At 41.6% G+C, this 14312-nt stretch overlaps 1 protein-coding gene across 1 annotated transcript in view; it reads right to left on the bottom strand.

Annotated features, from left to right (window-relative positions):
- Positions 1–13847, bottom strand: part of LOC122114865 (spermatogenesis-associated protein 31A6-like) — a 45999-nt gene extending 32152 nt beyond the window's left edge. Inside the window, exon 1 of the mRNA XM_042688127.1 lies at positions 13609–13847. Coding sequence (XP_042544061.1) covers positions 13609–13847 — 239 coding nt within the window. The remainder of the gene's footprint in view (positions 1–13608) is intronic.
- Positions 13848–14312: the final 465 nt, after the last annotated feature.

Genomic DNA, 14312 nt, shown 5'->3' with positions numbered 1-14312 from the left:
AGCTGTTGAGGCCAGGTGGTATCAAAAATCAGAGCTGTTTCCAGTGACATTCTGGTTCAAGGTACACAACTTATTTCAAGAAGAGTTGAGTTTGGTTCTAGAGATGATTTTCAGGCACACTTCATCTGAAGAATAAGTGAGTGGGTGAAATCAAGCTGAGGATTGACCTGAGCTGAAACTTCCAGGATAGAGTTGGGACTTAGGCACTTGTAAATCCTTGACACATAAGCTGTATGGTATGATACTGGGCAGTGCGTGCTGCTGTGTCCCTGTACTAGGTATTACTCCTTTTATAGTTTACATGATGGAGTTGCACCAAACAAAAGATCTGTTATGTTTGGTAAGCTCATGGGATTAGTGTTTGTGGTATGATTTTATATGTTTTCACATGTGATAATTTATTGGCACAATTATCAATCCTTGCCTCATGCTACGCCAATGGATATTCACTACTGATGTATGCAAATGAGATGTAAAAGTTTTCTTTTTTTGTGTGTGTCCTGTCGTGGGGCCTGTACACTGGGCCTGGGAGCTGTCCCTCAGCTCTTCAGCTCCTCAGCTCTACCGCTTGAGCCACAGCGCCCCTTCCGGCATTTTTCTATTTTGCTTCTGTGGTACTGAGGAATCGAACCCAGGGCCTCATGCATGCAAGGCAAGCGCTCTACCACTGAGCCACCTTCCCAGACCTAAGATGTAAAATTTTTCTATCTGGCAGTTATATTCATCTCAGGTTAATGCTATTACTTCACAAAATGTTATACATCAAGGCTAGGCCTTAAAGCTGCTGTTCTACACATTATACAGAAACACAGCTGTTTCTTGTCACTGTGACATCTGGAAGGGCCTTGGTACCTCAGAGGAAGATAGTGAGATGTGTTTTTCTTGGTTTTCTTCCTTAGCTTTTCAAAATTTACCTAAAAATGCAGTCTTCCTGGTGGTTCTCTCAATTGTGAAGTGCCCAATGAGCAAACCATGAAAATTGTATCACTTGCTATTGCCTCTTTATAGAATTACATGAGGCAGTAATACCATTGTAGGACCCTTGATTACCTTCCAGCATGAGATGGAGCATGGAGGGAAATCGGTCAGTCCTTACTAGATTTCTTCCTGAATGCTCATCCCAGCCCTATAGCTAACATGTGGAAAGGCTGTCTGTGTATGGGACCCCTGGGCTTTAGAACCTGGCTCTGTGCAATGGGACCGTCTAGAAGTACTTTTATTTTGAATCCTGGTATTTTATTCAGCTAAGGCTTCTGTGAATAGACTGAGAAGGGAGGAGGTGGGGGACAGTGGAGAAGCCGCCTAAGCCACTAACAATAGGTGAGTTGTGGGACCAATCTCTTGTGTGAGATGACCAATTAATTACCAAATACTGGACTCCTTTTGGCTTCTACATGGAACTTTTCTTTATTCTTTTTGAGATAGTCTCCCAATGTAGCCTCGATCTGGACTTGAAATTACAGTTTTCATATCTCAGCCTCCTGAGTGCTGGAATTACAGGCATGCACCACTACATCTTACATGGACTTTACAGATCTGCAATATTTGATGACTAGCAGAAGAGCTCAAGAACGACTGATCGGCACTGCTAGTGAGTAGGAGGCATCCATTCATCTTGCCCCTTTTAGAATGCCATCGTTGTGCTTTGTTTGGTTTGATGTTATGCCTTGTTATGTTATGTTGAGGTGATGTTAGGTGAGAGTTTGCTCTCAAACTGCCTTGAGCTCCCCAATATTCATCAGTCCAATGCTTATATATTTCCTATTCTCTCTTTAATATTTTATTAAGTTTTAGAGAAAGCTTGTTTGACCCTGGCATGTGTAGATAGCATTTCTAAACCAGTCCACTGCAGCTTCCTTACCTGTAGAGACCTGGGTTTACCTGTGACTGTGGTTCCTGCTTCAACAAATGGGCCCTGGCAGAGGGGACTCAGCTGGTTTCTTACTTTATTAGTGAATTCAGTCATGCAGTTTAATTGGCAAGCTAATAGCCTCTCCTCACCATAGGTTCGAAGTGAAGTGTTCAAGGTTGATTAATTGCAGTTGTGGAAAGCTGCAGGGATGTGGGATGTAGGGATGTGGCTGCCCTGTGGGAGAGGCTGCTTCCAGGGCTACACTCTGGGAATATGCTGAATCTTTCATTTCTATGCAGTCATATGTAGGCCTTCCACAGAAAGATGGACATGTGCAAAAGAAAAGAACAGTATCAATAAATTATTGAAGACTGTAATACTAACCGGTAGGACCATGAATTTGGGGCATTTAGTCATTTCTTGTCTAACATTTCAAGTGTACAACTTCCAAGGACAAGAAACTGTCAAGTCTAATTTCTAGCTTTGTTCCCCGCCCCATGGTAATATTGACCTCAGGGAGGCCAGAGCTCTATTGTAATATTTTCATTCCTCATTTTTTCCAGTCCTGGCAGTGAACTCAAGGCCTGGTCACTATCCCTGAGTTTGTTTGTTTTTTGTTTTCTTTTTCTCAAGGCCAACACTGTACCACGTGAGCCACAGCGCCACTTCTGTCTTTGTCTGTTTATGTAGCAATGAGGATCACACTCAGTTCTTCATACATGCTAGGCAAGCATTGTACCACAAAGCCACATTCCCAGCCTTCATTCCACATTTTTAACTTTAAATAGTAATTACAAAATTGTAGTAGGAATTTTAGTCAAGGCTATTTACTCTCAGCCAGAACTCAACAGACTTCCACCTACCACATGAGGGCTGTTTCGACAGACAGTAGAACAGGGAAAGAAGGTGTTAGATAAGTATCAGCCTTGTCATGAAAGATGAAACTCTGTCATAGAATGGAAACCCTGGGAAATCTGATTCCTGAAGCAGTGTGGGAAGGATGGTATTAAAAAAAATGTGAAGTGTTAAGAGTAAGATTGGTATTAATACTAATATTATTAATAAGATTGGTATTAATATTAATATTGTTAATATTAAAGACAAGATAATATTACCCACTTGTCTCTAGACACTTGCCTGTTATGGCAACTACAGCTATTAAGAATATACAGTTTACCAGGAAATTACTCAGAGAGTAGACTGTATGTGTTTCATAACACATACACTGATTAGTTTGGTTGAACCTTTCCATGAATCATGCATGGATCAAAGCATTAAATAGTACATAACAAGTTCCACAATTTTTATTCGTCCAGTAAAATAATATTATCTTGGTATTAACATTGCAGCTTTTCTCAAAGTACCATGGAGAAGATAGGTTTTTATAAAGCATACAGAGCCTGGTGTTGGTAGTAACACTTGTGATCTAATTGCTCAGAAGACTGAGATCAGAGGATCATGGTTTGAAACTAACCGAAGCAGAGAAAGCCGTGAGAGTTTTATGTCCAATCACCATCAAAACAAAAACGCTAGATGAGGAGCTCTGGCTCAAGGGGTAGAGCACTAGCCTTGAGCAAAGAAGCTTGGGGCAATGCCTAGGCTTTGAGTTCAAGCCCAGGAGCAAACACACACACACACACACACACACACACACACACACACACACACACACACACACTAACAAAGCAAATTGATCTTTATGGAAATTGTTTTGTTCCCTCAATCCAACTTTTCTGCAAGTTTAAAGTTGTTTCAAAATAAAAAACATAATTAATAAGAAGCCCTTACAAACAACTAGCATCACAATCCATTTAAGAATGGGCAGTGGGTTTTGTTTGAGGCAGCTTACGTAGGTTTCTATTGTCCTTTATCAGCCTTCTAGTGCTGGGGGATATGCACAGGTACCACAATGTCTGGCCTTGTTTGAGATTCTGGTACAAAGAAGTGGTTCTTGGCTAGGGCCAGCAGGGGGACACACAAAGGGAGAGAGGGCAAATGAGCAAATGCAGTCATTATATGCAATGTACATTGTGTAAAATTTGAACACTGTAACTTGAGGATAGGAATGGGCTGAGGAAAGATGGTGGAAATAGTAACATTGATCAAGATGCACTGGACTTCTCACCTGACTTATGGAACTGAAACTCCTTAAGGGATAATAAATTAGAAAAAAGAACTGCATCATTGCACTTAGTAACATTTTGAGTATTTGAACACAGATTTTTGTTGAAGCAAATGATTAGATCTTAGCAACTAGGCTCTAAAGTTTACAGATGCTTTCTATTCTGCTAAGCACACTGCAATACCTTTGTGCAGGGCTATGCATAGAGGATGTAGTTGAGAAATGATATCTGTACCTCCCCAGTAAAACTCCACAAGTCCTGATGTAGGTGCTCTTGCACTTCCCTCCTCCCTGTCAGGTACCATGTCAACTATCTGACTTGTCCTCCTCACTTAAACATCAAGGCTTGGATGTCAATGCTAGCAGCTCATGAGAGGCTCTCCCTTCTTTCTAAATAAACAAATTAGTTCTGGATACAGACCCACAAATTAGGCATCAGAGCCCTTGGAAACAGTATTCAGATTTTGCTATATTAAGGACTGTTTGGAGGACAGTACTCTTTCGTAGGCATTAATTACTTGCAAAATTAATTAGTAGTAAAAATCAATAATTTCTAATTTCTTAGTTTATAAATCAGAAAATTCAGGTACCATCCATCCTAAGGGATCATGGGCTCCACAACCCAGATTTATCCAAGCTTCAACTGGCAAATAATTTGGAAATAATATTTTGCAGGAAATGGAAATAGTTTTTTCTTTGTTGCTATTCTTTTCTTTTCTTTTGTTTTCTTTTTTCATCTATGTATCTAACTATGTATTTATGTATGTACGTGTGTGTGTATGTATGTATGTATGTCTATATCTATCTATCTATCTATCTATCAATCTACTCACCGTTTCTTTGTTGAGAATGGGGCTTGAATTCTGCCCCTGGCCGCTTTTCCAGAGCTCTTCACCTCAACGTTACGCTCTACCACTTGAACCACAGCACACCTTCTTATGGGTGTATTGGTGATAAGAGACTCACTGCCTTTCTTGCCCTGGTTGGCTTTGAACCGAGATCCTCAGATCTCAGCCTCCTGAGTAGCTCGAATTATATGCATGAGCCCCTAGCACATGGCTTCCTTTATTTACCTTTTTTTTAATTAAATTTTTTTGTGTGAATTGCTGTACAGAGAAGTTACGGTTGCATGAGCAAGGTAAGGAGTACATTTCTTAACCAGCATTGTTGCCTCCTCCTTTGTTTTCCCCTACCAGCCCTTCCCTCCTACCCCCACAACTCCTCCCTCTCCCACCAAGTTCTAAAGTTCATTTTCAAATTAGTGCCTTGTACATCTCATTGTTACAATGTGTCAACCTGTATACCTATTTAAGCATTTTGTTTTTTCCCTTCCCATTCCCAAATTAGAAAAATGTGTATCCAAGATGCAGGGCACCTGAACCAACTACAGTGAAAACAGAGGCTATACTATAGGGGAGGAACATACAAAAGAAACAAAAAAAAAACACATTGTTCATTATAAATCTGTTTTAAACAATAGCACTAAAGAAAATAAAACCACTTGTTTCCCTATTTTGGAGTTCATTTCACTTATCATCATCTTATATGGTGATATGTACATAGCCTTTGACCATTTCTGTTTGTCTCAGACATACATATATAAACTAGTTATTGCAAATGAGGGAAACCATGGGACCTATGTTTCTTTGGGCCTGGCTTACTTCATTTCATATAATTTTTTCCAAGTTTTCCCATTTCCTAACACATGGGTCAATGTCATTCTTCCTGATGGAGGCATAGAATTCCATTGTGTATATATACCACATTTTCTTGATCCATTCATCTACTGAGGGGCATCTGGGTTGGTTCCATATTTTAGCTATAGTAAATAAGGCTGTAATAAACATAGTTGTGCTCGTAGCTTTAGTGTTGTTGTAAACATTTGGGTAAATGCCAAGAATAGTGGGGATGGCGGCAGAGGGATCGGGTGGGGGGGGGGGAGGCTGGGAAGGGATGTGAAGGGTAAACAAAGGAGGAGGCTGCAATGGTTGATAAGAAATGTACGCATTAACCTGCCCATGTAATTGTAACGCCTCTGTACAGTATGTTCACAAAAAATAAAAATTAAAAAATAATAATAATATTTAAAAAAACTTATGGAATTCATAAAAAAAAGAAAATTTCGGCCTGTGCCAACGAGATCTAGGGTTTCTCCTATTCCATCCTGTGATGTTTTCAGATTGTTTGCTTTGACTCCGAGGTCTTTGATCCACTTGGAATTGATTCTGGTGCAGGGTGATATATCAGGATCTAGCTTTAGTTTTCTACAAGTAGTTAACCAATTTTGCCAGTATCATTTACTGAAGAGGCTGTCTTTCTTCCATTCTATTTTTTTAGCTCCCTTATCAAAGATTAGATGGCTATAGTCTGTAGGTTCATTTCTGGGTTTTCAATTCTATTCCATTGGTCCTGAGGTCTGTTCTTGTGCAAGTACCAAGCTGTTTTGATTACTATGGCATTATAGTACAGTTTGAAATTTGGTATTGATATTCCTCCAGCAGTGTTCTTTCCATTGGATTGAGGATTGTTTCCGAGGTTTGTTTTGCTATTCGGGGTCTTTTATTGTTCCATATGAATTTTTGGGTTGCCTCTTCTATTTCCTTGAAGAATGAGGTTGGAATTTTGATAGGTATCGCATTGAATTTGTAGATAGCCTTGGGAAGTATTGCCATTTTCACGATTTTAATCTTTCCAACCCAGGAGCATGGGAGTTTTTGCCACTTTCTAAGTTCTGTTTTGATTTCCTTTTTCAAGTTTTTAAAGTTTTCATCATAGAGGTCCTTCACTTCTTTGGTTAAGTTAATTCCTAAGTATTTAATTTTTTGTGGGGCTATTACAAATGGAGGTGCTTTCCTAAATTCAGCCACACTTTTCTCATTGTTGGCATACAGAAAAGCCATTGATTTTGGGGGCTTAATTTTATACCTTGCTACTTTGCCAAAGTTTTGAATTAGGTTGAGTAATTTGGGAGTGGAGTGTATGGGATTCTTTAAATACAAGATCATGTCATCTGCAAAGAGCGAGAGTAGTATTTCTTCTTTCCCTATTTGGATATCCTTTATGTTTGCATTTTGTCTTATTGCTGTAGCTAGGCATTCTAATACTAGATTGAAGAGAAGTGGAGAGAGTGGACATCCTAGTCTCATTCCTGAGTTAAGAGGAAATGGCTTTAGGTTTTTCACCATTAAGTGTAATGCTTGCTGTAGGTTTGTCACATACAGCCTTTATTGTATTGAGGAATGTTCCATGGATTCCTAATTTTTCCAAAACCTTCATCATAAAGGAGTGTTGGATCTTGTCAAATGCTTTTTCTGCATCTATTGATATAACCAGGTGGTTCTTATCCTTGCTCCTGCTGATGTGATGAATGATATTAGTTGATTTACATATATTGAACCAGCTTTGCATCCCTGAAATGAATCCTGTTTGATCGTGGTGTATGATTTTTTGGAAGAATTGCTGAAGTCGATTGGCCAAAATTTTGTTGAGAAGTTTTGCGTCAATGTTCATCAAAGAAATGGGTCTATAGTTCTCTTTCTTTGATGAGTCCCTGCTGAGTTTTGGGATGAGGGTTATGCTGGCTTCATAGAATGTGTTCCGTAGTGAACTTTCTCTTTCAATTTCATTGAAGAGTTGGAGGAGTATTGGTGTGAGGAATAGAAATAGAGTGATGTGGGAAGACACAGGGAGAGTTAACTTAACTAAGTCCTAATCTCAAAGCAGGAAATAGGCTGGATAGGATGAAAGTATAGAGAAAAAAAGAAGAAATAGAAAGGAGGAAAAGAAGAGACCAGAAAAAATACAAAAGTAAAAATTAAAAATATTATGCAGAAACGAACACAAAATATTCAGAGAAGAACATGGATATAATGAGAGAAGTGGAGGGGTATAAAGGAGATGTGAAAAATTACAAATAAAAATACTTAAAATATTATATAGCTTTCAAGAAGTAGTACTGCTATATTAAGGAATTTAAGTCTAAGAGGTTTTGAATTGAGTAATAAATTTGTGGATTGTGTGCAAAATGGGGTTAAGGTCTAATAATCGACTACAGGTTTATCTGAGGATGTGCAGAACAACAATTAAGTCACATAAAGAAGAACGAAAGAGAAGAAAAGGTGTAAATGATAAGAAAGAAAGATAAAAAGATCTGAAGTTCAGCAGAGTTAAACAAAAAACAAAAAAAAATTTTTTAAAATGAAAAAAAAAAAATAAAAACGCACACATACATATACCCCTAAAATAAAAATTATAAGAGGAAAAAAACTTACTAGAAAACAATTTTTTCAAAAAAGGTAAAAATTAAAATTAAAAAAAGTCTTAGAAAAAATTTTTTATGAAAGGTACGAAAAAAAAAAAAGGAAAAAAAGTCTTTGTGTTTTTTTGGGAGGTGTCGGAAAAATCCTGTATCTCCCGTGTGTCCTTAACCAGCCTTTTGTTGGAGTCTCTGGTCTGTTTGTGGTGTTTGTTTTTCCTGTGGCTTGGTTTGGTTTCTTAAGTCAGTTTGTTTGAACAGGCAGAAAAATGCTCTGCTTTACCCAGGATTTTGTGATCCTCCTCCCAGGTTAGTTCAATGGGAGGGAGATCTGCTTTGAGTATCACAAAAGAGGAAGATGGCTTTTTCCTCAAGTTTGGAGATGCTGTGATGAGGCTAGGTTCTGGGTAGAGTTGAGGCCTTTCAGCAAACAGTAGCTTTTCCCAGGAGCTAGTTTGTTAGAAAGTCACAGAGTCCAGCCTGGAGCCACTCTCAGGGTTTATGTTTACTGAATTTCAATTGATTGTCAAGGCTGCTATAGGGAAGGGCAGCCTCTGGCTCTGATTACTCAGTGAAGAAAGCCACTCCTGGTGCTGCCGCCCGAGCTGGGTGACTTTTCCCTGGGTGGAGCTGGGTCTGGCAGGTCAGCTTAGGTTCTTGTGACCTGCTAAATGACCCTAGTTTTCTTCCAAGGCCTGAGTTGAAGCTGGCATCTCCGCTGAGCTTTGTCATTATCCAAGATGGAGATCTCTGGTACTGGGGTGGGGAGGGGTGGCCTTCCCTCCTCTGCTCCCTGAGAAGGAGTGAGGACGTTAGGCTTCTACTCACACCGAGTCTTGTTTCCTGGGTCGTCTCTGGTCTGCGAACTGCAGGATGAAGATGTCTGCTCCTTGTCGGTTCTTGCTGGTGTTGAGTAGAATCTGCTTGCCCGCTGAGTCTGGCTCCTTCGTCCCAGACTCTCTGTTTTGCAGGTATGGTGGCCACGGCTGCCGCCGCCACCACTGCCACCACAGCAGCAGCTGCTGGCAAGTGCTCAGATCTGTCTCCTTGCCTGGATTTTCCCTCTCTGGCCTAACTCTCTGTCCTGTGATGGCACACGTGGTGTGATTCTCTGGCTTAGGACTGTTCACTGGACCTCTAAAACTGCTTTCTATGCAACAGCTTGTTTAGCCTCCAGATTCTCCTCTGCCATTTTCCTAAAGACCTAAAGTTTGTTTTTCTGACATAGACTATGAACCTCTTATTTTTGATTGACCCCATGAAGCCAAAAGTAGATCTGTGGATCAATTGATAGGTCACTAGCTTTTAGCAAAGAATAAGGAAAGATAGAAAGAAAAAAAGCAAGCAAGAAAGACAGAAAGAAAAAAAACAAAGAAAAAGAAAGAAAGAAAGAAAGATAGAAAGAAAGAAAGGAAGAAAGAAAGAGAGAATAAGAAGGAAGGAAGGAAGGAAGCTGGCAAGGAAGGAAAAAAGGAAGGAGAAAGAAAAGAAAAAAGCTCAGAAACAGAGGGCAGACACTGAGTACCACATATACATTCATTAACTTCAAATCACTTATGGCTCATTATGTAATGCTAGGTAAGCAGAAAGCTGAAATCTGAGGACTGCAGTTTGGGGCCAGCCTGAGTAGATAAACTGTAGAAATTCTTAACTCATCTCCCATTAATCAGTCAAAGGACAAAGGTTAAACTATAGATCAATGGCAGAGCTCAAGTCTTGAGTGAATAAGCTAAGGAAGAGCTTGTCGTCCTGAGTTCTATCCCAGAAATGACACAAAAATCAACATAACTCCTAATTTGAAAATAATGTTCAAACAAATAATGCTTTAATGTGTTGAAAGTTTGTGGAGAAGAAAATTATTTTCCTTACTGTTTATGCCCAAATCTTCACTTGCCAGCACTAACCATTGTACTAAAAAAGTTAAGGCTCTGCTGCTGATTTGGATTTGTTCTATGTCTCAATGAAATCTTAGATTATGAGCAACATATACTTATTTACCTTTTGTATTTCTCAAATATTAATGAGCTTATCAGGAAGCAAGTATCCACATTGATAGCAAAGTGAATAAAGCTCAGTAGGGTAAGCTTATATCTCTTTCTTCACCTCTGTTGCCAGCATGGATTTAAAAAACTATATCCCAAAATAAACATTCTGTGGTTGTACTAAACTGTACTCAATAAAATTTCCAAGAATCTGGATCAATTTGCATCACAATTGGCATATGCAGCAGGATTCAGAACAGGCCAAATGCTTCCTCATGCCCCATAGCAGGGATGATTGCAGGGGTGGGCAGCAGGGACCCCAGGGTACCCCATGGCAGCATCTCCCTACAACACCAAGGAAAGAGGACATGCAGTTATAGCAGTTACAGGTGATGTGGACCCAGGGGAAAATGCTGACCAGCAGAGCACCCCAGGAGAGACAAAATGGGGTCCTGGCTGCCATCTTTCTGTCACTGTCAGGTGAAGCTGGGATCTAGAGGGCAGCCATGAATTGCCTGGGCCCATGGGTTAGCTGACACTGGGAAGATGGGAAAGGCTGGGCTGCAGGGAGTAGGTGCCATGAAAAAGCAGCTCAGGCCCAGTGCAGACTTGATAGTTCACTGATTTAGGAGAGAGAAATTAAAGGAAACTAAGCCAGAGCTGAAAAATAGCAGCAGTAGTTAGAGTGCTACACCATGGGTAGGCACCCTTACTTGGCTGGACAGTGACTGGGTGAGTGTCCACCACATGTAGTGGGAGATGTGGCATCACCTGAGAAATTTGATACCAAATCAGAGGAGGACAGCAAGGCAGGATGCAAAGGGACCAGGAAGAGGCAGGGACCCAGCAGGAATACAGGGGACTGACCCAGACCCGCACAGAGGGAGCCTGAGTGGGTGTCAGAGGGCTGTACCACCTCCATACCAGCACTCCTGAGGTTGATGCAGGGGGAAGTGTTTGAAGACATCTTGGACTAAATAGAAAGTCCTCTCTCTCTCTCTCTCATAAAAAAGATAAGCAAGTAAATAATTTCACCATGCCATTCTATTGATATACACTATAGTATATATTTCTCTTACATTATGCATAGTGGTTTGGCCAGGGAAACCTGATTGACACTCCTCCTAAGCTGGGTTAGTACCTTGTGGAAGGCTGCAGTCTCCTATTTCTCTGGTGACATTTTTAAATGAATTTTGTGGTGCCTGTTAATCTCTGTGAGTGATTTCACTGATTTTTCTGTTCCATTGTCTCTTGTCATCACTGGCCTAGAGACGTTCCCTTAACTCCTCAATTTCAGCAGGGTCCCTTTCCATGAAGTACTCCCCTGACTTTTAAATCTGATCCCTTCCCAGAGGCAGCAAGTTATGTAGGGATAGTCAAAAACACCTCCTCCAACCTTGAGTGTCATTGCTGTTTCCCTGGAAATACTATTGTTAAAGAGACCCAAACCTCCAGTCCCAGAATTGCTTGCATCATATCATGGCAGCAACCAGTTTAGTGAAACAGATTTGAACTCTTGGTCTCTGCGGGGTGGCCATACCCTCCTTCATTAGAGAGGGAAAGGGTGGCATCATTCTCTACTTCTCCATAAAGTCCACTGAACTGTACAAACTAAATACTTTGAATTTCACATAAAGTGGAAGAGTGTCTTATTTACACTAGAGATGAAAGTAAAACCACAATGATTATAGTAGAAAGAACATTGTATTATAAATAACAAGTCTATATTTTCTATCTATACATTTATGATATCTACACATTGCCCTGCCCAATCAGTAGCACTGTGCTTTCTCCTCTTTCTACAAATGCTAACTACAAACAATAAATAGACACAGTTCCAAGTGCCTCAAAAGTTATATCCATGTGCTCTCTAATGCCCAGGATGCTTTTTCTGTATGGAGTGGCATGTTAACTGGGCAGGTCATTTATTGTCTACCCTTGAGTAGTAAAGACAGAGTTCTAGAAGAGGCCTTCCCTCTATGGTGTCTGGAGCTAAGCTTTGTTGTGAGCCACACTCACTCTCAGTCAACCTTGACAGGAGACTCTTCAGTGCAGCCTACTAAAGGCTAGAATGAATAAAAGGCAGGGAGGCTATCTCCTGGGTCCCTTCAATTCTCTAGGCAGGATGATAGAATTGAATGTCATATAAGCTTGGTAAGAGAGTCTGCAGAATCCACAGGCAAATGTGGTAGTGACCTGCACCAGAGAAAGGTGTCAGGTCAAGACTCGTGGGCATTCCTCTACCCTCAACAGGAGCTGGCCCCTGAGGCACTTCCGGGAGTCCTGGATGATAGGACACTGTCCAATTTCAAGTGTAATTGTGACAGAAGGAGGAGACTATAGATATGTGATTCTGAGTGTTACCTGGACATGAGCAGAGTGGCAAGTACAGTGTGGCTTCTGGACTTGAGTTTGGAAGTGCTTATTCCCAGACCTGTGGTGGACCACAACAATGTCAGGAGAAGCCAGGACATTTAGAAGTGCTCCGGTGTGGCAGCCAGTTCTAGGGCCTTTCAGAAACTGAATTTTGGAACTGGATTTTGGGGATCACAGTATGGATATAGAGAAGGCTGGCACTGGGAAGAAGGGATATAGAAAGGGCCAGTGTCATCTTTTCTGGACTTCAGAGGATTCTTTGATGAGGCTCCTGTTGAAGTTCATGTGGGAGCTAGATGAGCCAGTCAGCTTCCTGTTACTGTGTGAGGCCACTTCCGGAATAGCCCCACTGCTGTTGTCTGGGCAACACTTGGCCTGATCCAATGGTGTGGACTGGGAGCTTCCACTGGTATTGAGGTTAGTTTTCTGGGCATGACAATTTTATAGATGGCATGTTTACTCTACAAAGAAAGAAGAACCAACTTCTGGACACCAATACACTCTGTGATTGGTGCCTCAGTCAAGGATCTAGGTCCATCACCAGCTACCTTCCTCCTTCCTCAAATAAAGGTCCATAGAGACATGACAGTGAGGAAGTGAGAATCAGAGAACAAGGACTCTCAGCCCAGGAACACGGTTGGTCATGGAAAGGAATCACCTGGATATCTGGCTCCTGTGTCCCATCCCAGCATGTTCCCTGGCCCCTGCCCACCAAGGCCCAGGAACTTACTTCTTTCAGGCCTGGCCAATGCTGAAACGCTGCTTGGTATTACGGCTTTTGGTGTTAGTCTGGGTCTGGAGCTCCAGTGCAAGAGACAGGTCATAACTAAGGAAAAGTGTGGCTTTGAGCTGAGAGAATAGCATGCTTGGGCCCCTCCCAGTGTCTGCCTGAACTGTAGAACCTGATACCAGTTTCTCATTGGCCTAATAGAGCATCACAGTGACACAGGTAGAGACCTAGGCTCTCAGGACTCCATCCTAGGGACAACCCCACTCATGTTGCCCTGTGGTTCCAGCTCACCTGGCCTTCTCGCTGAGCTGCTCTAGGCTCTTGAACCAGGCATCACACTGTTGTTCTGGTGTGAAGGTATAATAATTGCAGGTGGTCTGCAGCTGCATCACCTGCTCCAAAACATCGAATTCCTGGTTAGGACAGGAGAGGATGGAGACATGACTGGGCTGTGCTGGGGAATGGATTTCTGCTCTCTGCAATGGGAGCCCCTCATCTTCCTCCCACCAAGGATCTCCTTGTTTGAACATGATTGCTTACACAGTCAGTCTCTGGATGCTCTCCTCAGTCCCACCTCAGACACCCAGCTTTCTGCTGGAGGTGCCTAGCCTCTCTACCAAAGGTCCACGGAACTCCAGTGAATACACCTGATAATCCAAGGACTGAGGTTCTGGGACCCTCTTGCCTAAACCTATGAGAAACTTGGTTTTCAGGACAGATGGCTTTCCTAGACCACATGCTGTGTGTCTTTCAACCTTGGCTATATTTCCTTTTCCCCAGCTAGCCAGTCTTGAGGAATTTGCTGTTCCACCTGAATATCCGCCTGTGTCTCTATGGTCAGGCAGCTCTGAAAGTAACAGGGAAAAACGGGTGCAGTGTTCTGCTCAGAGAGGAGAGAGAAGGCTCTCAAGAATGCTAGACCTAACACCTCAGCAGGGGGACTTTACTAGCCCCAGGGTGGCAACTGTGCCCTGAATACTCACATCCAGGAAGTC

Source organism: Dipodomys spectabilis, unplaced genomic scaffold, assembly GCF_019054845.1.
Source record: "Dipodomys spectabilis isolate Male_0828 unplaced genomic scaffold, ASM1905484v1 ptg000112l, whole genome shotgun sequence".
Taxonomy (NCBI): Eukaryota; Metazoa; Chordata; class Mammalia; order Rodentia; family Heteromyidae; genus Dipodomys; species Dipodomys spectabilis.
The sequence above is the reverse complement of the archived record's forward strand: the minus strand, read 5'-3'. Positions and strand labels throughout refer to the sequence as shown.